The following is a 24,703-nucleotide window of genomic DNA, read 5'->3' on the forward strand; positions in this document are numbered from 1 at the left end:
GAAAAGTGAGGCGAGATCGTGACTTTTAGCTAAAATGAGCTCCGTGTTTCTAGGCCCTAATGGCCTTTATGAGGATTATCAGGAATTTAAAATAATTAGAGAGTTAAAGTCGGAGCTGGAAGGTACTTTATGCATAACATTTGTAAACTGAGTTCTGAAGGGGTTTGCCCTTGTTAATTGAGATCCTATTAAAGGTCACATAAGATGAGCAGAATAATAGCTTTGCTTAAAGTTGAAAAGAAATTGTTTTAAGCCCTCATCTGTGTTTAAAGATGCCTTAATAAGTTGAAGTCATATATTAATATTTTTATAACCATAAAGCTAACATAGATTCATTGTAGAAAAATTGGAGAGAATTTTCAGAAAAGGAACTAAAAGCACACAAAAATCCCACCTACCATTAAAAATAACCATTAATAAAATTATGGTATATGGTCTTTCAGTTAGTATTAAAAAGAACAATCTGTAATTTTCCTGTAGTGAGTTCACTTTTAGAACCCTGTGATGTGAGACAGTGGTTCAGAATTCAGTAACCCTTGTAATTGCATTTTTACTTAAAAGCATTTAATAATTATCCTTAAGCTAAACAACCAAGCAGTCTGAATGTACTTGCTTTGTTAAAGTTTAACAAAAAAGCATTAGGTTGGGGAAGTCAAAATGGGGTTTAATTGGTTTACTTAAGACTTTGCCCACCTTGGTACGAGAGTACATTTTTTTGAGAAACAGGGCTGTTCCACCATAACATTTGGGATTGCTTGACTGACCATTGCTATGTTGTTGTGTGTTTTTTGTTTGGATTTGAATGACTTTTTTAAAAGCTCTGACTTTAGATTCTTGTGCAAATGGAGAGAGATTTAGAGCCTGTCAAAACCCTTTCTTTAGTCATGGGGTCGATCTTTGCTGAAGAAGTAGAGCCCACTTATGTTTTGCGTTTGTCCAGCTGCGCAGCCTCCGGAGTTCGGGGAATGGAACTGGGTCCCCTTACCAGTATAACTCTTGGCAAGTCACTTGACTCTGGTCTTCTGTTTTCCCATTTGTAAAAGATCCACCTCACTGAGTTTTGGGAAGGTTGAAATGAAACGAAAGAATATGTCTTGAATCTATAAGCCACCATGCTCCCACTTTTTGCTTTCACCACTGGCGTTTAATTTTGATGAAATTATGGAGTTGTGTTATTTTTATTGAGGAGAACTCAAGTTTGTGAGTGTCTCACTCTGATAGTTACTTTGATAAAAGGAATAGAGGTCGTATTAGCCAATAAAAGTCTTTGCTAAAAACACTGTACAGGGATCTTTCGGAAAAGGCATAGGTTAAAACTGCACTGTCGCCCTGACCGGTTTGGCTCAGTGGTTGGAGCGTCGGCCTGCGGACTCAAGGGTCCCAGGTTTGATTCTGGTCAAGGGCATGTACCTTGGTTGCGGGCATATCCCCAGTGGGGGGTGTGCAGGAGGCAGCTGATCGATGTCTCTCTCTCATCGATGTTTCTAACTCTCTATCCCTCTCCCTTCCTCTCTGTAAAAAACCAATAAAATATATTTAAAAAAACAAAAAAACAAAAAAACAAACAAAAAAAACCTGCACTGTCGACAGGGCCAGCCCCCTTGTACATGTGACTGTCTATTGGGCACTTGAAATAGGCCTCATTGGGATTGAGATGTGCCAGCAATGTAAAATACACATCAGGTTTTGAAGATTTAGTGTTAAAAAAAAGTCTAAAGCACCTCATTATTTTTAATATTATTTACATATTGAAATGATAATTGGTATAGCTTGGGTTACATAAAATACATTATTAAAACTAATTTTACTTGTTTCTTTTTACCTTTTCATGTGGCTATGAGATCATTTATAATGTGGCTCACGTTATTTTTGCATTGAACAGCACTGTGTTAGGATTCAGTGTGAGTGTGTTTCTCCTTAAGAGGTTTTAGCTTACTGAAGCACTTACATTCCTATTTAGAAACTGTTTTTTTAAAACTCCCAAGTTATAGGCCTCCCTATGCATCCCTCCCTTGTATTCATTGCATTGATGAAAATTTTTGCTGTTTAGTCTTCTGACAAAAATCATTATTGCTTATAGAGCCAAATCTTAGCTAAAATGATTTAATTATTACCCTGGCTAGTGTGACTGGAAGATTGTGGGTTCCATTCCCGATCAGGGCCCATACCTAGTTGCAGATTCAGTACCTGATATGGTACCTACAGGAGGCAACCGATCCATGTATCTCTCTCACATCTATGTCTCTCTCTCTCTTCCTCCCACCTTTTCTCCCTTCCTCCTTCCCTCTGTAAAATCAATTTTTAAAAAAGTAAAGTAATTTATTAGCTTTTATGAAGGCCCCCAAAATAACTTAAATAATTTTGATTATAAAGAGATGTTAATAATAGTAGCTACCATTTATGGAATGTGTATTGTGTACCAGGCCAAATGCTTTATACTGTCTTATTTAGTCCTTTCAACTGTAAATATTTAGTAATTTTCGTTAACTCTATTTTACAAATGAGGCATAGGGAGATTTAAACAATTGGCCACAAGAACCATAGAGCTAGCTTCAAGGGTAGATTCCAGGTCTCTGTGATTTCTGAGCTTATAGGCTATCCATTCTCCCATATTTCAAGAACTGGTTATTGGATAAACTAGAAAAAAATTGATTCTTGAAATAGATATTTAGTTCTAATCCTGTTTTTGTGTTAGTGGTCAATAGGAAACAATCTAGATGCCCACCAACAGGAAATTGGATGAATAAATCATGTATTGCTATAGCAGAAAACTATTTAGTAATTACAGTGAATGAAGAGGAGTTGTGTATATCATCATGACAGAATCTTTAAAAATATAAAGTTGAGCTAAAAAAGCAAATTGCTGAAGGATAAATATACAATATAATTACCACTTATATAATTTAGTACCTGCCAAACAATACTATTGTAAACAAAGACAGTGTGCATTTTAAGAATTTCAGATTTGAATTCTCTCCATATTGATTGCACTCATTTGTCAAACTGCCTTATGGTTAAAAAAGGAAAAAGTTAGTGAAATCTTTGTGAGATAAGCATTCTCCTATGTTGGTCTTCTCAAAAAAAGCAAACAAAACCAAAGTCTTGACTTTTACTTTGGTGCTCTGTACACCTTGCCTGGTTTAGGGACAGGCCAGTTTTCATTTAGCTTTAGTCCCTAATTCAGGGTGTAGCTTTGATAATAGGGACTGGGCAGGGCTTCTGCCTTGAGAAAGGTGGTTTCCTTTGGAGTTATTTTCTGGAGATTCTACTGAAGCTCCAGGACAGAGTATGGTAGGAAGGCGATGAGTTAAGTGGATGTTGAACATCAGGTTGACAGACCTTCTGTCTGTATTGAAAACTTTAAATATCTGATTTTCATTTTTAAAGTAATTATCTGCTGGAAAAGTCAATAACAATTGACCTTCCCTCCCTCCCAAGGTGAAATTTGCTCCCATCAGTGGCATCTCTGCTGTCTTTCTCTGTTATTACCTCTTTCAAAGTACTTTCCCCCTGGTTTTTGGAAATTGTAGGAAGTTCTCTGCGTTTTCAGAATGCAGATGATAATTCATTGTTAAGAAGATAAATTAGGAGAGGAAAACCAAGATGGTGGCATAGGTTAATGCTGGAGTTTGCTGCCTTGAACAACCACTTCAAAAAAACAACTAAAAGATGGAACGGACATCATCCAGAACCACAGGAAGGCTGGCTGAGTGGAAGTTCTACAACTAGGAGGAAAGAGAATAGCATACCGAGATTCAGAGGAGGTGCAGTGCTGAAGTAAAATACTAAGGTGCGGAGTGCATGTGGAGCGGGCTAGCGGCGGAGGGCAAGGCTGTCTGTTTCAATTGGGAGGGAGTCTCAAACTCTGAGCTCCAGATCCGGGCGAGTCTCTAGGGACCCAGACTCAAACAGGACTGTCTGGCTTCGGTCAGAACTCGAAGGCAGCTTTCTCTCCAAGGTTTGCAGTGGTTGCTGGGACTCTGAGAGGCAGAGCCCCTGGGGACAGGACTGAGAGCAGCCATAATTGCTCGCCCTGCCCGCCTGTAGATCCCCTGGGACCCACCCCGCCCAAGCCCTGCACAGAAGCATTTGCGGGATAGCCTTAGGCAAAGGCTAGATTAGCACCGCCCTAGAGATCCAGCACAGAAGTTCTCCCACTGCAGACACAGCTGATTCTCATAGCCAGTTGGCCTGGAGATCAAATCACCCCCAGTATTACTGACAACAATCAAGGCTTAACTACAACAAGACTGCGCACAAAGACCACAAGGGGCTGCACCAAGAAAGCATAAAAAATGTGGAGACAAAGAAACATGACAGAAATGGAGGATATAGAGCTCAAAACCGCACTTTTAAGGCCTTTCAATAATTTTCTAGAAACTGCTGATAAACTTAATGAGATCTACAAGAAATCTAATGAGACCCTCGATGTTGTGATAAAGAACCAACTAGAAATTAAGCATACACTGACTGAAATAAAAAATATTATACAGACACCCAACAGCAGACCAGAGGAGCGCAAGAATCAAGTCAAAGATTTGAAAAGCGAAGAAGCAAAAAACACCCAACCGGAAAAGCAAAATGAAAAAAGAATCCGAAAATATGAAGATAGTGTAAGGAGCCTCTGGGACAGCTTCAAGCATACCAACATCAGAATTATAGGAGTGCCAGAAGATGAGAGAGAGCAAGATATTGAAAACCTATTTGAAGAAATAATGACAGAAAACTTCCCCCACCTGGTGAAAGAAATAGACTTACAAGTCCAGGAAGCGCAGAGAACCCCAATCAAAAGGAATCCAAAGAGGACCACACCAAGACACATCATAATTAAAATGCCAAGAGCAAAAGACAAAGAGAGAATCTTAAAAGCAGCAAGAGAAAGAAACTCAGTTACCTACAAGGGAATACCCATACGACTGTCAGCTGATTTCTCAACAGAAACTTTGCAGGCCAGAAGGGAGTGGCAAGAAATATTCAAAGTGATGAATGCCAAGAACCTACAACCAAGATTACTTTATCCAGCAAAGCTATCATTCAGAATTGAAGGTCAGATAAAGAGCTTCACAGATAAGGAAAAGCTAAAGGAGTTCATCACCACCAAACCAGGATTATATGAAATGCTGAAAGGTATCCTTTAAGAAGAGGAAGAAGAAGAAAAAGGTAAAGATACAAATTTTGAACAACAAATACACATCTATCAACAAGTGAATCTGAAAATCAAGTGAATAATCTGATGAACAGAATGAACTGGTGATTATAATAGAATCAGGGGCATAGAAAGGGAATGGACTGACTATTCTTGGGGGGGAATGGGGATGGGGGGTGCGGGAAGAGACTGGACAAAAATCGTGCACCTATGGATGAGGACAGTGGGTGGGGAGTGAGGGTGGAGGCTGGGGTGGGAACTGGGAGGAGGGAAGTTATGGGGGGGAAAAAGAGGAACAAATGTAATAATCTGAACAATAAAGATTTAAAAATAAATAAATAAATAAAAACAGTAAATAAAGTTAAATATTAAAAAAAAAAAAGAAGATAAATTAGATGTTGTACACAGTGATCTTGTATTGTGCACAATAGGCACCAGAAAACTAGGTCCCTGATTTAGTGACAGCTAAAATGGTTTTTTTTGTGAAAAGCCCAGAAGGAGGAAGGAGGGTGAACATTGATGAGAAGGGTATCTAAAACCTAGTTTGGCCTATTTCACAATTTGCCACGATTGTTTTGAATATTGCAAGCATGCCCAAAATGGCATGATCATATTTTTGTAGATAACTTAAGGACACACAGTATGTGGTGTGGGAGAACTGAACAGAATATTTGAGGTGGGAACTAATCATTAGTGAAGATTATGAATTCGTAGGTCTTTTCAATGAGGGACTGGCTAATGATCAGAGATCCATGTGTGTGAAAATTGTCCATATTGTTATTTTTTGTCAATCATTGGAGAAAATTGCCACCAATAGGAATACAAAAGCATACGATAAAAACAGTTTAACTTTCTTCATTCCAAGTGGCAAGTTACAGGCAGAATACTGATATGTATTGATTAACTTTGAATAGTTCATTGAGAAAATTAGTATTTAGCCAACTGAACTCTTCTAAAGAATTGACTCAATTTTCAGTTCTGATTCCCAGTTTAACATGGTATCTTTCTGCTTCAATTTCAACATATCCTGAATATCCATCATTAAGTGGGCTTAAACATTGCGTATGGCTTAAGCATATGGCCCCAAAATAGCAGAATCATTCTGGAATTTATATATGTTTCTGAAAGTCCAGGAATACAGTATAGTGTTTTGGTAGCAGCCAAAAACATAGTCTAATTTTATATCCGAGGGGTTTAGAAAAGGCCTTACCATGTGGTAGGGACACAAGGCTAGAGTATCTGTATTGAATCTGCATTAGTGTGGCATCAGTTGTGTTTATTTGTAGTTAAAGTGAAGAGCCACTATTTCTCTTTGGCTAGGAGAGTTTGTTTTCCATTTAATGTTGAGCTTTGAGGACAGTGGCATGATGATTAGATACAACCTGAGCTTTGCACCCCAAAGGAAGCATTAGAAACTCAAAGTTGTTTGTAAACTTTAATTTTTTAGTATCTTTTGAAGTCATGACTTCATTTACATTTAATAGCTTTTAGTTTGTTCAGAATCCCTGGCTCCCTTGAGCTCTGGGGAATTCCAATTGCAGAGTTACGTATATGCAGTCTAATTGTCCCAATTCCCATCTGCAGTTAAGAGGCTGAGTACCTGCACTTTCTCAAATAGCCAGTTATCTTTTTCTCCTAAATTTTAAAGATAAAAGCATAAGCAAGCATGTCAAACTCACAGCCGGTGGGCCACATGCCTTGTTATTTGGCCCATGTTAGCCTTTGAGTTTGACATGCTTGGCATAAGGTGTCGTGTTAAGTTCAAGTTAGAAGTATAAAAGATCTTGGGGAGTTTCATTCTTGTTTGCTATTGGGAGTCTGAAAAGTGTGTTTCTCAGGGTACTTGCTTTAAATTCTTGAACTGAGGAGGTTAATAAATCTTTTCGATAGTTTCCTCCACTTAGAAATTTAAATCAAATTAAATTTTATCTATGCATCAGTTTTCTTCCTCCCCGCCCCCCAAATATTCAGTTAGTTGGTGATGGCTAAGGGCTGGGTACTTCTTTTTAAAAGCCACAATATTATAATAATTTCTTTCAGTCAAATCCTACAGTGAACCAGACATGAAAAATTCATGGTACAAACTCTCTTGATCAATATGGAGTAGAAGCTGCTGAGCTTAATGAACCACTTATTCTCTGGAGGCTGTACAACTATGGAGACAGTGGCACACTGTGGCATTTTAATGTTTAGATTATGACCTATTGTAGGTAGCCTATCTGTGACAAGTTAGCGTCAGCTTTGCCATGTTTAAGCAAATTTGAAATTTCTTGCTGTAAGCAATGTTGGTTTCTCAGCCTAGCCAAATTGGTCTGCTAGGGTAGACAAAGCAGGAACACAGGAGGCCAAAAGTGGTAAGGGATTATAAATTTATTAGGTCATCTGGAAACCCAAATGGGCTGAGCTCCAAAATGGTGCCGGCACTCAGGGGTGGGGGAGTCAGAGATTTTAAAGAACTCTAGGTGGGCTTTTTCGGTGGGGAACTCTCTGGGTGAGTTCAGATCCTGGGAAAGTCTGGAGGGGAAAGATAATGGTCTTAGCAAGTAGAATGTGGTCTGAGCAAAAGGGAATGTCAGTTGTGAAGTGATCTAAAGGTCAGTTCTCAGGGCAGGGGGTGTCGATTCAATTATTTGATCAGACCTCACAAGGTCAAAGTTGTTTGGCTGAAGATTTCCTACGACTATAACATGAGTGAGACCTGAGTGCTGCTTGCTGGATGTTCAGTTGTAGCTACATTTCTTCCTTCTATCCTTATATATTCTTAAGGTTTTAGTCCCCTTCCGTAGATTTAACTCTAGTAATTTTCCAGACCTGCCTTGAGGACATAGATTAGCCTTTATTAACTACTAGAGGCCCAGTGCACGAAATACAAGCTCTCGGGTGGGAGGGGTCCCTCAGCCCAGACTGCGAGAGGGCGCAGGCCAGGCCGTGGGACCCCACCGGTGCACAATTTGGGCCAGGTAGGGATTCAGGAAGTTGGCCAGCCAGGGAGGGACTTCGGGAGGCCTCCAGGGCTTGTCGGGCCCTTCTCAGCCAGACCCCAGCAGCAAGCTAACCTATTGGTTGGAGCGTCTGCCCCCTGGTGGTCAGTGCACATCATAGCGAGTAGTTGAGAGGCCTTAGCATATCATTAGCATATTACGCTTTGATTGGTTGAATGGATGACCAGTTACCTAGCATATTAGGCTTTTATTATATAGGATGAGTCAGAGGATTGGATGGTCAACCAGTTTCTATCCTTTACCCTTATTGAGGGACATGACCACTGTGGTTTCAAAAATGTGCAAGAAGATCCATTGGGAGGGTAGGAAGTAACAGTAAAACCTTGCTTTTTAGTTTTTACCTTACTTTTACAATGTTTTTATTTTATGTATGTTTTAAAACACATATGACATGTAAATATAGTATATATTTATAATTACAAAAACATGTGAGTGGGGAACATATTTTTACTGATGGGAATGTGTGTTTAAAAAAGTTTGAAGACCACTAATCTATCCTATTACCAGAATTACCTTTTTAAATAGAAATGTAGACTCAATACTTCCCTCCTTTAAAAGCCTTTAATTACTTCCTGTTTCTTACAGGATAAAGACCAGTCTACTTAGCGTGATTTACAAGACCCCTCTCAAAGTAGTCCTGTTTAAACCAGTGCTTCTCAAACTATCAGTGGTGAAAGATCAGGATTTTCCCCACCCAGTCTTTCAAGGACTGACATTTTTATAAAGTAAATTATTAGAAAAGTGAACTATTAGAAAAATGAAATGAAAAAAAAAGTACAAGGAAAGTCCAGGTTTTTTTTCTTACTGAATTTAAGAGATATAAATTACTCTGCCACATTGCATCATTTCCCAATTTTGGTACTTATTTGTTCGTAGTCAGGCATCAATTTGCAGCCCACACTTGCAGTAACCCTGGTCTCAACTACTTTTTTTTTTTTTTGCCCTTTCTGCTACTTTTAGAGACTGTATACTAGGCCATTTAGGGCTCGTTACTATTCTCACAGAAAGCCATGCACTTTTATACCTGTATGCAGTAGTTTTCAAATTGTGGTCTCTAGGCTGGCAGCATCAGCAGCACATGGAAACTTGGTTAGAAATCCAAATTCTCAGGCCTCCCCTCAGACCCACAAAGTCAGACATCCTGGGTGTGGGCCCCAGCAGTGGGGGCTTTAACAAGCCCTCCTGGTGAGTCTGCTGCATGCTAAAATTTGAGAACCACTTACATGGAGAAGTCCTCTGTGTCATTCAAACTGGGGCACTTTGAGAGTGAAATGGAGCACTGTTAATGATGCCAGGTAATCTGAGACTATCTTAGGCAAAAGAGGAGAAATGGTTACTCTTCTTTTATACCCCAATCTTTTTCTTTAAGGAGAGGTTTCTAATGTATTCTCATTTCAGCATTCCCAAACTTCCCTGTGAGGGGTCCTTATTGGCCACCCCCACCCCCCCACCCCCACCCCCCGGTCCCCTGGGTGCTGGGGGTGGAGTCCTTATGATATCTAGAGAAAAAGAATTTTCTGAGACTCACACGGGAGAATGAGTGATTTTTATTTGTGTGGAATTCCATCCATGGATTTTCAAAGTTCCATTTCCCTTTGTCCAGTCATAGAAGAAGTGTAGCTGGGTTTCAGTAGAGCTAGAAGCAAAGCCAGTGTCCAAAGTTTCCTTTCCATGTTGGAGACAGGCTCAGGACAGCCTCAGGCTAGTTTCAGTCCATTAGTCCATTGTGTGTGAGTGAATGCAAGGGAGCCCCACAAGCCCAGAGTCATACAAGTCCCACGAGTGGCATGAGGAGCTAAGAGCATGAACTCCTTTGTTCAGTGCATTAAATTTCCCAAATCTCCTGCTCTTGCAGTGGCCACGCCCATTCTGGCCAATGACCTTTGTTCTCAGGTGTGACTAACAGCAAGCACATTCTCTATGTTACCCCAACTTTACTAGGTATGTGTCTATCTTCCCTTTGTTGAACCCCTGAGGAATGTAAGGTTGTAGCTTACCTGGCGAAGCTGCCTAAATGACATGCCTATAATATCTGGTCTTCCCTTTGCTCCTTTCCTATTATTAATAATTAACTAATTACAGTGTTATCACCTAGGCAGAGTTAGTCACTCTCCCTTTATGATTTCTCTTAGCACATGATACATACACCCTCTGCTATTGTATGCATGTGCCTTACAGTATAATTATCCTATTGGGTTGTTGTTACCTTGCTATGAATCTGTCTTGCTCTCTCATTATGCCATCTTAGCCATTGTATTTTTGTCCCCTTGAAGTTATAAAATTAACACATGCTATTTAAATAAAGTTCAAATAGCACTAAAATCTGTAAAGTAAAAGTCTAACTTTTTATGTCCCTATTTCTACTTCTACTTTCTAGAAGTAATCACTGTTTTTAACTTGACTATGTTTGTCAGTTTAAAAACCAACACACACACACAGACACACAAATATGTGTATTTTTTTTTATGAAAAGGAGACAGTAATGCATATATCTTAAAACTTGCTGGTTTCCCTGTTCAGTTGTGTATATTAAATAATGTCCCTTTGTTTACACAAAGGGTTGAATTGTCAAAGTATACTCATGTGAATGATCGATCTTAGCCAGCACCAAAACTTACTCATGAATCAGAGGTTATGGGCCGGAGGCTGGCCCAGGAGCCAGGCACAGACATTCCTTCCTTCCTAGAGAAGACCTAGCTAGCCAGTAGGCACAGCTTCCAAAGAATGTCACTTTCAGCCCTAACCGGTTTGGCTCAGTGGATAGAGCATCAGCCTGCGGACTGAAGGATCCCGGGTTCGATTCCAGTCAAGGGCATGTACCTTGGTTGCGGGCACATCCCCAGTAGGGAGTGTGCAGGAGGCAGGGGGTCGATGTTTCTCTCTCATTGATGTTTATAACTCTCTATCCCTCTTCCTTCCTCTCTGTAAAAAATCAATAAAACGTATTAAAAAAAAAAAAAGAACGTCACTTTCTTCCACATTAGGCCATATCATCAACGTAAATACCTAAGGAACATTTAAACCTGTAGAGAATTTTTATGAGTTTACTTGAGCCAAACTGACAATAATTGCCAAGAAGCAAAATCTCAATGAATTAAGAAAATACTCCAGAGAATGGCAGTTTTGCACCGTATTTTATACATTACAATCAAAGGAGGATGCCTAAGGGATTACATAAAATCCATTGGTGATAGATTAGGGAGGTGGGAGAAAGCAAAGGGGGGAAAATCTCTGGATTTGGATAAAAAGTGAAAGGAATAGACACATACTTCTTATACTAGTATACGGGTGGGTACAGGATAGTTAACAATTAACACAATAACAATAACCGTGAGGGGTTTTGTGGTCTCTGGTCTTGTGCAGTGAGGGGTCCTGGAAATTTCTCTGACATTCTAAAGGTTTGTTATCATAAATGCAAAAAGACAATAGACAGGCTCAGTTAAGGTAAAGATTGAACTTTGTCAGGGAAGATACGGGCCTAGGATGAGACTACCTTCCATGACTCCCTTTTAGTTAGAAAGTTTTCCTTTCAGACCATACTATGTAGTTACTTTAGATCTCTGCGTTTATAAGGCCCGCCATTTGTTCAGTATGTAGCCCCTTTTTTCATCCACAATACCTAGTTACATATAGATCAACATGAAGCCATTTATAAATGTATTTCAGGCAGACTTTTCCTGTAATTTTTAATTTGTTTAACAAGAGTAAAATTCAACCTAAGAACATTTTTTTTTTTTAGGGGGGAAGGGAGTGGGGTTGTTACCAGACAAGTTCTGAACAATATTGAAACCTTTTCTGTTTGGGGAATCCTATGTTTTATATTCCATTAGTTATACAAATAGAAAATGTCTGTATGCTTATCTCTCATCTTACAGCCAGGCATGCCTTAAGAGTCCATGCAGTCTCAGATTATTTACAAAACGCAATTAAGGCAGATCAGGTATTTCCTGACATTTTGAAACAAGGGACTCTTATCTGTTTGCTTGGAGGCCTGGTATCAAGCTGGGAATCCCTAGCTGAAGGAGTGAGCCACAGGCTGTTTGTTAACTGTTTCATCCCCATTCCAGTTTCAATACATTCAGACCTACTTTAATATTTTAATGACTGATTTCTTTTTAAACATATATATTTTTATTGCTTTCAGAGATGAAAGGAGACAGAGAGAAATAGAAACATCAATGATGAGAGAGAATCATTGGTTGGCTGCCTCCTGCACACCCCACACTGGGGACCATGCCTGCAACCCAGGCACATGCCCTGACTGGGAATGGAACTGTGACCTTCTAGTTCATAGGTTGACACTCAACCACTGAGCCATGCTGGCTGGCCATGACTGATTGCTATTGATAGTTCCATTTTTCCAGGAGTTTTGTTTTGAAAACACAGCAGCAAATATCCTTGTGTGCCCTTTTACAAATATGTCTTTAGGAGAGACATTCAGAAGTAGATATTCTGGGTAAAAAATGTAAATTTAATATATTGGAGCCCTGGCCCGGTAGCTCTGTTGGTTAGAGCACCATCCCCATACACCAAGGTTGTAAGTTCTATCCTCGGTCAGGGCACTTACAAGAAGCAACCAATGAATGCATAAATGGACAGAACAACAAATCTATGTTTCTCTATCTATCTTTCTCTCTCTTCCTCCTTCCCTCCCTCCCCCCTTTTCTCCTTTCCTTTCTCTCGCAAATCAATCAATAAATAAAAATTTAAAAATAAATTTTAATATATTGGTAGATATTGCTATGTTGCTTTTTAAAAAAATTGCATAGATTGATATTCTCACTTGTTTTTTTCCCATGACATTGAGAGTACAGGCTATTATTAGTTTTTAAAAATGCCAAAATGACAGACCTAGCTGACTTGGCTCAGTGGATAGAGCATTGGCCTGCAAACTGAAGGGTCCCGGGTTTGATTCCAGTCAGGGGCATATGCCCGGGTTGCAGGTTTGATCCCTAGTAGGGGGTGTGCAGGAGGCACCAATCAATGACTCTGATCATTGATGTTTCTATCTCTCCCTCTCCCTTCCTCTCTGAAATCAATAAAAAATATATTAATTGGTGCACTCGGGGGGAGGGGTTCCCCCAGCCTGGCCTGTGCCCTCTCACAGTGTGGGAGCCCCGCCCACCCCTCTGGGGCTCCTCCATCGATTGCCCCAAAGAGGGAGGCTGGAGCCAGGAGTCCGCCCTCTGTGGCACGCTCGCTCATGCGCGCGCAGGGCCTTGGGAACCCCGGTGCTGTGCAGAGCGGCCGCCAGGCCCTGCCTCCGCTGTGTGTGCAGCCATCTTGTGATTGCCTGAGGGCATCATGGCATGATGGCAGGAGGACCCCCTAGGCTTTTATGAGTGAGACTAATGGCCTGGTGCATGAAATTCATGCACATCAAAAGGGAATTAATTAGAGGAAATATTTTAATATTGCTATTTGCCCTTTATAAGAGAAGTGTCAGATATTAAAGAAAATTAGTAAAATGTATATGAAAATCTCCCTCCTGTCAGAGTCTGGGGTACACCGCAGGACCTAGAGCAGCCGTGGGCAAACTATGGCCCACGGGCCGGCCCGTTTGAAATGAATAAAACTAAAAAAAAAAAAAGACCGTACCCTTTTATGTAATGATGTTTACTTTGAATTTATATTAGTTCACACAAACACTCCTTCCATGCTTTTGTTCTGGCCCTCCCGTCCAGTTTAAGAACCCATTGTGGCCCTCGAGTCAAAAAGTTTGCCCACCCCTGACCTAGAGTCAAGTCCCCGCCCACCCGCACACATCTCGAAATCGTGCGAGACCTAGACCTGGCCGGCCCCACCCCTGTTGAGCCCCACTGAGTGGGGGGCACAGCCTCAGGTCCTCTGGCCTGGTGCCAGGCGGGGGGCGCAGCCTCAGGTTCCCCTGTCTAGCCCCGCAGGGTGGGTAGCGCGGCCTCAGGTCCCCGTCAAGCCCCACTGAGTGCGGGGACGCAGCCTCAGGTCCCCTGTCAAGCCCCGCAGGGTGGGTGGCGCGGCCTCAGGTCCCTAGCACAGCCTCAGTCTCCCCGGGGTGGGGGGTGTGGCCTCAGGTCCTCCGGCCTGGCCTCAGGTCCCCCGGCATGACAGCGTGATGACCATTTGCATATTAGCTCTATATTATATAGGATAAAAAGAAAAGCCAAAATGACAGTAAAAAATAGCATCTCATAGTTTTGGCTTGCATTCTTTGATTTAAAGAGGTTGGTGTATAAATGATCACAAAGCTGCTCTTGTCAATCCCCTTGGGCTGGACGGTCTATAGAGAAGGACAGTGCCCTTCTGTTATTCAGTTACCTGTCCCTGGGTAGTTGTAAGGGCTGCACAGTTGAGATACTGAGCACAACAGAAGTGTTTCTGTGATGCTCTATTCAGCAGTTCTTTTGGTAGTTCTCATTGAATCCAGTGAACTTTTGGATGGAATGCATAGGCCAAGCCTTTTATCAATGCCAATAAATACAGATTTATTTATTTATTATTGATTTGAGAGAGAGAGAGAAAGGGAGAGGGAGAGAGAGAAAGATGGATGTGAGAGTGAAATATGGATTGGCTGCCTCCTGCATGCCCCCTACTGGTTATCATGCCTGAAACCCCAGCATGTGCCCTGACCAGGAATCTAACCAGCAACCTTTCAGTGCCTGGCAGTATGCCCAACCAACTGAGCCACACTGGTGTCCCTTACTGATTTTAACTATGTTTTCTTACTTAGTGACCTTGAATTAGAAGGTAAAGATCTCATTCAGCAAAGTGTACTGATTTAAGAAAATTTTGACTGTATAATACTCACATTTCTTTGGTGACTCATTACAACAGTGTCCATGAGTGAAAATGACCCCGGTGAAAGTGCCACTTTGGTCATAGTGTTGCCGGTGGAAATAGGGCCATTTCACAGAATCATAATGAAAGCATTTCAGGGACCCATGTATGGGAGGATGAGGTGTAGGGGTAAGGTTTATTGTGGGAGCAAAATAAAAGGGCTGTTCCGGTTCAGCTTTGTTCTGCTGTAAAAGAAGTCCAGCCTTGTCTTCATCAGGCACAGAACAAAGGCCAACGTCTAGAAATTCTGTGCCATTGGTTCCGTCCAGTTCAGGACCTGTCCTTGTCTGGCTGGCTTAGTCTAGCTTCCAGCTGCATCCCCGTTGCTGTACCCAGGCTTGCGCTTGGAGTTTGGGTAGCTCCTGGCTGTGTGGCTGCTAGGGCCCATGGCTGATAGAGAGAACACTGTGAGAGCTGGGGCGGGCACGTGGGGCAAGCCAGAGAGAGAAAGAGACACAGAGAAGGAGGGAGCAAGCGAGCCTTTGTTGGACTGATCATATTTTCTCTGGCTTAGAAAGGACCAAGTACCTTTCAAACTAACCAACCAACTTCCCAATCTTTTGCGGGCTTCTGATGGGTCTTCTCTCTAACCAATCCATTTCCTAGACCTTCCCAGGGGTTCTTTGTCCATTATCCAATCTGATCCCTTCCCCAGGCTAGATAGACATGTGTTTATGGTCGTCTTCTTGGCTCCTACTGTGCACACCTCGTAGTAGAAGCACCTCCCCCTTTATTGCTTATTTCTTCCTCCCATAGTCTGGGCAAAGGGACAAGTTGTATCCTGGGGTGATTGGAAATTTGGTTCTTCCTCCATACACAGGGGAGGGATGGGTGTTAACCCCCTTAGTGGGGAAATTCTGTAATCCCCTGTGGTGCCTATGAATGCTGCAATTTCCTAGCGAAGCAGCCCCACTTCTGATTCCGCTCCCCAAGTCCATCAGGCTCAGCAATGTCTGATTCCCTTCCTCCCTCCCTTTATGAATATCTAGCTACTTACGCTAACAAAAGTAAAGGGTTTGCTAGCTTTTTGAATTTCAATTATATTACATTTTAGGCTAGCTTGAGCTAATCACTAGATTTAATAAACATTATTAAGATGACTAGTAAGAGTCTGGGATCATTTGTGCATGTTCGAGATTTTTTTCCCCCCAAATCTCTAAAATCTTCTTGATCCCTTAATTTTGATGTTCTTTTCCAGTCCAGCATCCTTTTTCAGAAATCAACTTTCTTCAAGTATAATTTACATAAAATAAAACGTACTAATTTAAAATATATACTTTAGTGTATTTTTGACAAACATATACATCCATTCAAAACAGAACATTTTCATCACCCCTAAAAGCTTCCTCAAATTTTCTCCCAGTCAACTCCTTTCCACCTGCCCAGGTAAACTAATCTATAACTATAGGTTGAACTTCATATGAATGAAATTATACCATTTATATACTTTTTGTCTTGTTTCTTTCCCTCAACATACTGTTTTTGAGATTCACCATGTTATATGTATCAGTCATTATTTTCCTTTTTACTTCTGAGTATTCTATCATGTTAACAGATCATAGTTTGTTTATCCACTCATCTGTTATTAGACATTTGGGGTTTTCTAGTTTGAGGCTTTTATAAGTACAAATGCTATAAACATTCATGTAAAGGTGTTTCGTGGGCACATATTTTCATTTCTCTTGAGTAAGTAGGAGTGCAAGTGCTGGGTCGTGTTTAAGTGTATATTTATCTTTATAAGAAACTGCCATTTTCCCAAAGTGTGCCATTTTTCTTTCCTGCTAGCAACATCTGGGAGTTCAAGTTGTCTCACATCTTTGTCAATACTTAGTATTATCTGTTGTCTTGCTTTCTACTTAGTCATCATAGTGATGTGTACTGGCACCTCATTGTGGTTTTAATTTCCTAAGTGAAGTCTTTTGATCAAGAATGTTCTTGAGGTTTTCTTTAAATTTTATACAGGACTGTAGACATGTGTACACTAATGGAAAATCATCTTTTGTATTTTCAACTTTTTTCTTTAGGTTTCTTTAAAGTGGATGAAGACAATAATTCAAAATGCCTGAAAATCCTGCTACAGGTATACTGGCTATAATAATTGTACCACTAAATTAATTAATGATTCTAAATCAGAATATAAGATGGAATGTAACTTGTACTCTTATCCTTCTTCAAATAAGATAAACTGCAGGTCCTGCAAATTCTTGATCGCCTGAAAGTGAAATTGCAGGAGAAGGGTGACACATCGCAGAATGAGAAGCTATCCATGTTTTATGAGACACTGAAAAGTCCTCTCTTCAACCAGATACTCACACTTCAGCAGTCCATCAAGCAACTCAAGGGACAAGTAAGTTGCCCATCAGCGTTTTACTTGTTCATATATTCAATCCAGCATAGAAAGATAGAAAGGCATAAAGCTAGAGACAAACTGTCTCAAAATACTCTTACTTCAGCAAAGAGATTGTGTTGGGAGTTGTGACCTGTGGGTATGGTAGGCATGGATAGTTTAAAAATGTTGATAATAGATTATGTGCTTATCTTCAGAATATGGGTTTTATACATTTTTTAAATAAGTAAAGGCCAGATACTTTGAGAATTCTCAATAGTTTCTTCAAAATTATAAAGTAATTTTGAGCTTAAATATATTTTCTTCATGAGTCTTCTTTTTTTTTTTTTTTTTTTAGCAAGAAGTGATCATGCCCTTGTAGCACGTCTATAATAATAAAAGCGTAATATGCTAATTAGACTAGATGTTCTTCCGGACAACATTCCGGGGCTGCTAGGGAAGCCCTGGTCCCGGGTATCAGACTCTCTTGCACAAATTTCGTGCATTGGCCTCTAGTTATTTATAATTACCAAATAAATAATCAAATGTTATGGACAGTCTGATTAGAAAGTCCTTGGAAGCAATATACCTGGTATTTTAACATTTATGTGTTTCCTCCACTACATACAGCATAGAAGCTAAGCTTGAATAGTAGCTATCCTAAAGATTAAATTTGGGGATAATTTTAAATGTAATTGGAGATAATGGAGCAGAGTTAAGTGAAAATTAATAAAATTTAAGGGAAAAATGTTCTTTGCTGATAAACCAAAATGCTTGCCCATAAATATTTAGCAAGTGATTCTTTAAATAACTAATTAAGGATTAAACAATGCTCACATGCCTTTCTTTGAATTTCTTTCTCTAAGTCAGAATTCATACGTAATTTTAGCATTCCCCATATTGAAAGTTAGCTTTCTGTATTCCCTGGTCCTGGGATGAGCCCCATATCACAACAGTGAATGCTATTTGTAGCAATAGAAATTGGGAAAGGTCACTACAAATGTATCACTCTTAATGGACTAAAAGTGGACTTTACCTACTCCATAATAATCTTTTATATTTATATAGTTTTCTGTTTTTATCTACATACTCATATTTTATCCATTCAACTCTAAGTCCCTGTAATCCTTTCTTCCTATGAGTGCTCTCATAGAGTTTCTCCTGGTGTTGATTTTTTCTAAGAGGTCCTATTTACATTTGTTCTTTTTTTTAAAAATATATTTTATTGATTTTTTACAGAGAAGAAGTGAGAGGGATAGAGAGTTAGAAACATTTATGAGAGAGAAGCATCGATCAGCTGCCTCCTGCACACCCCCTACTGGGGATGTGCCTGCAACCAAGGTACATGCCCTTGACCAGAATCGAACCTGGAACCCCTCAGTCCCCAGGCCGACACTCTATCCAGTGAGCCAAACCAGCTAGGGCTACATTTGTTCTTGATGTTACCTTTATTCTACCGTGTTGGCACTCATATCAGCCAATGATATTTTAAAATCAACCCATTTTCCTGTTCCCCATAATTACAGGATTCTCAATTTTTTTTTGTACCAATGTTTGAGTGGCTCTGCAACTCATTTGCTACTAATTTTGGATGAGTTACTTACCTGTGTGCCTCAGGTTTTTATTTGTGTGTGTGTGTGTGTGTGTGTGTGTGTGTGTGTGTGTGTGGTGTTGGTTTTGTGTGTGTGTGTGTGCCTCGCTTTTTAAGTTCACAAAATGAAAAAATAATAAGGCAGTTGTAATATGTAAGAGTTTTGGTATTGTATTTTGCTCATAGCAAGCGTTGAATAAATACTGTTATTGTTATTTTTGTTACATACTACCCACAGATCTTTTGTGCCCCCCTACTCCATGGAAATGTACAGATGAATGCAAAAGGGCTCAGTGTCTTATATGCCTGTTTATATATATTCTAGAGGCCCAGTGCACAAAATTCATGTACGAAGGGTGTGTGGGGTGGTCCCTCAGCCCGGCCTGCGCCCTCTTGCAATCTGGGACCCACACTGGGGATTGAGCCCGCAACCCAGGCATGCACCAGTGACCATACTTTTCATACAAGTGAAAGGCATCTTGCCAGGCTTCCCTCGCAGCCCTGACTTTGTCCAGAAGGTCGTTGGGAGGACGTCTGGAAGGATGTGCAGTCTAATTAGCATATTATACTTTTATTATTATAGATCTGTGTATGTGAAGTGTAATGAATTGTTGTACATGCTGTTAACTTGAAGAAAGGATGGAAAGCAGGAAACAAGAACACATTTTCAGCTGTTAAACATTTGTGTAATACTAAAAAAAATTTATAGCCTTATAAATATACAAATTCATGTAACCATTACTTAATTTCTTTCACATGTATATACTTAACATGAAAATTACACATGATGGGTAAAATATAATACTTAATAAATAGAAATAATTTGTTTCCTATAAGTTTCTGTTGATTCTCTTTTGTTTTTCCCTCCAACAGCTGAGTCATATACCTTCAGATTGTTCAGCCAACTTTGATTTTTCTAGGAAAGGTTTATTAGTGTTCACAGATGGAGCTATTACTAATGGGAATGTCCAGCGGTCCTCTAATAACTTGACTGTATCGGGGTTATTTCCTTGGACCCCTAAGTTGGGAAATGAAGACTTTAACTCAATCATTCAACAGATGGCACAGGTAAAGTTATATCTTGTCATTGAAATATTATGCTTATTTCTCCTGTTATCAGTTAAAAAAATGATACTCTTTTTGCCTAAAAATGTGTTACGTGTTTTGTTTGCCTGTGTTTTTATATTGTTAGGAGGAATTGATATTTCTTAATCTCTGTGTTAAAAATTTATTGGCTTAAAATTATATAAGGAAATATCCATGTGTGGTGAGGAGAGATTTTTAGATAATGACTCTAATTTGACACATCTTTACACTTGTAAGGAAAGAGATTTTTATAGTTTTGATCATAGGAGGAAAATTAATATGTTTGCAGGTGACACACCTCCATTGAAACTTTTTAATTTTATATCAAACAGATTTAATGGGAGTTAGAACTAACATAATTAGGAAAATCTATGGAAACATTTTAAGGAGTAATCCAGTTTGATCCCTAATACCTATTAAAAATTAAATAACAGTTGAATTTTAGGATATGTTTTAAATTTTTCACTTTGTCTTCTAATGTGTCTTAAAAATGAAATGAGTTTAAAAGTTAAAAAGAATCTGTGTAAGGTGTGATAATTAAATAATATTCTTTATCTAATTCCTTTTTTTTATTTTAGAGTTCTGTTCCCTTATTTTGACCAATAATTATTTGTGTGATGCTTTTGTGAGTCATGACATTTATGAAGTCCAAATGCGGTTATTAACAAAAAAAAAATACTTGTTTGTCATGTGTAGAACACATTTGATTGGTGGCCTTTCCATACTTTTTAATTAAAATAGAATATTCATTAAAATAGGATATTCATTCATCACAATAAAATTAAAAACAAATAATGCATCTGGTTCTGACTTAGGCTAACCATCAGCATATTTTTGATACATCTAATTTGCTTTCCTTGTTTAAAAATTTATTTTGCATCAAAAGAATTTAGGTAAATTCTGTATGAAAAAACAGTTTAGAATTCTCTAAAGGACATGGGTATTTTTATCCAGCTGAGAATTTATCTCATAATGTGAATGAAATGTGAAATCACCTCTTCTATTCCCTGAGGTTGCAGAATGCTGCACATTCCCTCTTTATGTTCTCCTGAAAATAATCAAGTGAAAGGATTTCCAGAAATAACTTATTACTGAAATTCTGAGTTTATTTGGTTTTATAGAGATGACCTAGGAGAAGCTGTTTTTGTGCTATTCACAGAATGGCAATTTCAGTTCTTTGTTAAATGTACTTCACTGACTTTTTCAAAAAATTCTTCTTGTTTAGGGCCGGCAAATTGAATATATTGATATAGAACGTCCTTCAACTGGAGGCCTTGGATTCAGCGTGGTGGCCCTTAGAAGTCAAAATTTGGGAGAAGTTGATATCTTCGTGAAGGAAATACAGCCAGGAAGCATAGCGGACAGGTGAGAAAGATGTTCATTTTGTGCTTTGCTAATTTTTTTCCCTGATAATTCTGAGAACACTGTTATAAAGAGAATAAGAAACTAGTAATAAAAATAGTAACAATGGCAGCTAATACTTAACTTTCCTTCTTCCTATGCATTTGTCAGGCCTTTTGCAGATATTCTCACATATACTTGTGGCAGCCTTCTAGCTACTGGTATGTTGCTCCATTTTATAGATTGGAAAGCTGAGTTTCAGAGAGACTCAGTGATTTACCAATGGTCACAGAGCTATTAATGCTGGAGCCATATGTGATTCTAAGATCCTCTGACTGCAAAGCTAGTATTCTTTCTATCTCACCACACTCACAATTGAGCATGATAGTTTTAGCTAAGGTCTTATCAATAAGATGGGATTATTGAAATTCACATTCTGTATGCTGTGTTGTTTATTAAACTTAAGTTTATAACAACATTTTGTTGGTTATATTCTATTTCACTTTCTTCGATTAAAAGCCTCCTCAAGGCTACATGATGCCCCTCTATTGCACTTATGCCTTTGTTTTATTTTTTAAGGGGTATGTGCAAGCCTTATATTTTGTCTTTATTTGATTTCAGGTTTTTAGTTTATTATTCATTTAAAAAGCACACTATTCATTATGTTACTACCACCTGTTAGAATTATAGCAACAGTAGTACCACTATTATAAAAAGATTTTTAGTTAATAATAATTCTCCATTCATGAGAGATCAATTCTAGTCTCTCAGAAAAAATGTATTTCCATGACTTTGTATCTTTGTTCTTCCATCTAAGGCAGCATTTCCTCAAGTGTATTCTGAGGAAGCATAGCAGTGGTCAGATATCTTTGAGAAACTCTATTCTGTTCTTGGATATTGGATGTATATAGCTAGAGTAATCATATAATTTGTTGTCCAAGTTGGGACAGTTTTGGTAGTGAGAGGGTGTGCTATTAATAATGACACTGACACAGCAGGTATATATTAGGACTATGGGTCACTTAACATTAACTTACTTAAGGCTGTGAAGTTCCTTAACAGAAAACTTATTTAACTTTGGCCCAACTTAAAAACATTATTTTAACTTAAAAAATTATTATTGGACAAATTGATGGTTGCCAGATGGGAGGTGGGTTGGGGGCTGGGTGAAAAAGATGAAGGGATTAATGAATACAAATTGGCAGCTGCAAAATAGTCATGAGGATACCACATAGGGATTATAGTCACTAATATTAAAATTACTATGTATGATGGCAGGTGGCTACTAGACTTATCAGGGGGATTACTTCATAAGTTACATAAACTGTCTGACCACTATGCTGCACACCTGAAAGTAATATAATATTGAATATCAGCTATAATTGAAAAATAATTTAAATTTAAGAATACTATTGGGATATAATTCACATAACATAAATGTTACCATTTCGTTTTATTTTATTTTATTTATTTTAGTCCTCATCTGAGGATATGCTTATGAGAGAGAGAGAGAGAGAGAGAGAGAGAGAGAGAGAGAGAGAGAGAGAAACATTAGTGTGAGAGAGAACAGCAATTGGTTGCCTTCTGCACATGCCCTGACTGAGGATGAACCCACAACCTTACAGTATACAGGACAATGCTCCAATCAATTGAGCTTCACCAGCCAGGGCAAATGTTGCCATTTTAAAGTGTACAGTTTAGTAGTTTTTAGTGTGTTTTTAATAGTCAATCCTTTTTGTAGTTAATCCTTATGTCTCAGTTACTCTGTACTAATTAGATCTGTAATTACAAATGAGGTTAGCACGTCCAAAAAGAGGAGTTTGATACTTGAGCGAGTAAAGAACCCTGACCAAGGAGTCAGGTGGCTTCCCAGAGGCATTGGTCCTTAAAGGGACATTTGAAGGGAGACAGTGAGGTCTTCAGAGAGCAGAAGAGGAATGAAGAGACTCTCTTGACAAGTAGCCCTATCGAGTGATGAAACATATCATAACATAAATGTTACCATTTTGTTTGGACCATATAATTGGATCATGAAACATATCCCTTGTCTTTAGAATGTGGCTGAACTAGTGTGGGAGCTCAGTGCAAGACGGTGAGAGAAGGGACAGGAAAACAGGCCTGCCATGCAGGCCCTTCCACATCACATTAAATGGTCTTAGTAATCAGTTTTTCCTTTGTTCTCAGGACACTCCACACAGAGCTGTGTTATGACTCTTAAGGTCATGGAAATCTATTATTTCTTGTTTAGGGTTTATTTATTTATTTATTTTTTTTTTGCGTCTATTGATATGACTATGTGATTTTTGTCTTTCAGTTTGTTTATGTGATGTATCATGTTTACTGATTTGCAGATTTCTGAGTGTTGTGAGGGATAGGCAAGAATTAGGCTCCCCTTGAATGGAAAGTGTAAATATATGTAGTATGGGGAGTTAAATTATAAATAATAGTAGCTGGGGATGTAAAGTACAGCAGGGGGAATATAGTCAATAATATTGTAATAACTATGTATGGTGCCAGGTGCCAGGTGGGTACTAGACTTATCAGGGGGATCCCTTTATAAGTTACGTAAATATATGTCTAACCAGTATGCTGTACACCTGAACCTAATATAATATTGAGTATCAACTGTAATTGAAAAAATTTAAAAAAAACTTTGAAAAAAATAAAAAGTAGCTGTAAAACTAATTAATTCAACTTTTGAATGCATCAGAATCATATTTTCCAGAAACTAGAAAATCTGAATGTGAGTAAATTAAGGACCAATTTATGCCAAATTAGTTACATCCGGGTTGAAAAGATTCAAGAGCAACTCATTCACTTGGGATTAATTAAGAAATTTCTCCATTGGAGTTGGGGAAATGGAAGTGATCACATTTAAAAAGAAGTGTTTCTTTAGGACTAGGGAAAAATTCACAAGTGACATTGCTCCTTAACAAAATTTTGCTGAATCTGGTGTGACCTGAGAAAAATAAGGGCAATGTACTGGATTTTCAGAATTCAAATTTATGAATTAGAATTCTCTGTTTTGAGGTAAATTCTTTCTCTGGGAGATTTTTATATTTTGAAGGTTAAAAGTGTATTTTTTAAATGAAATAATCATGAACAAAAGTTTTTTTGTTTTTGTTTTTTCCTTTGGCTCTCTTTTTGTTGGTCAATAAACATAGATAATTAGCAAGTATTTTTGAGTTGGCATATACCGGCGCAGAAGAGCCTATAAGAATAAACCTTGAGGAATTTTGCAAGTTCGGTTTCAGGTATTACATAAGGATCTCAACTGGAGGGTTGGCACTGGGAATGAAAGAAGGGAGGGGTAGATGCAAGAGAGATACACAAGGACAAGGAAGCATTGCAGTAATAATGGGGAAGCAAGAAGAGGAAGAGTGGTAGTTGGGAGA

At 38.9% G+C, this 24,703-nt stretch overlaps 1 protein-coding gene across 12 annotated transcripts in view; it reads left to right on the forward strand.

The window, feature by feature from the left end:
* The window catches only part of PATJ (PATJ crumbs cell polarity complex component), a 309,148-nt gene that overhangs the window by 1,488 nt on the left and 282,957 nt on the right, over window positions 1-24,703 (forward strand). For all 12 annotated transcript variants that reach the window (XR_004974443.1, XM_036352893.1, XM_036352882.1 and 9 more), the window contains exons 2-5: window positions 16,989-17,044; window positions 17,145-17,311; window positions 19,755-19,949; window positions 21,193-21,332. Coding sequence is in view for 11 of the 12 variants with exons in the window: in XM_036352893.1 (XP_036208786.1) it covers window positions 17,023-17,044; window positions 17,145-17,311; window positions 19,755-19,949; window positions 21,193-21,332 (524 nt within the window). In the remaining variant the exon portion in view is untranslated. The remainder of the gene's footprint in view (window positions 1-16,988; window positions 17,045-17,144; window positions 17,312-19,754; window positions 19,950-21,192; window positions 21,333-24,703) is intronic.

Source organism: Myotis myotis, unplaced genomic scaffold (genome assembly GCF_014108235.1).
Source record: "Myotis myotis isolate mMyoMyo1 unplaced genomic scaffold, mMyoMyo1.p scaffold_m19_p_2, whole genome shotgun sequence".
In the NCBI taxonomy this organism is placed as follows: domain Eukaryota; kingdom Metazoa; phylum Chordata; class Mammalia; order Chiroptera; family Vespertilionidae; genus Myotis; species Myotis myotis.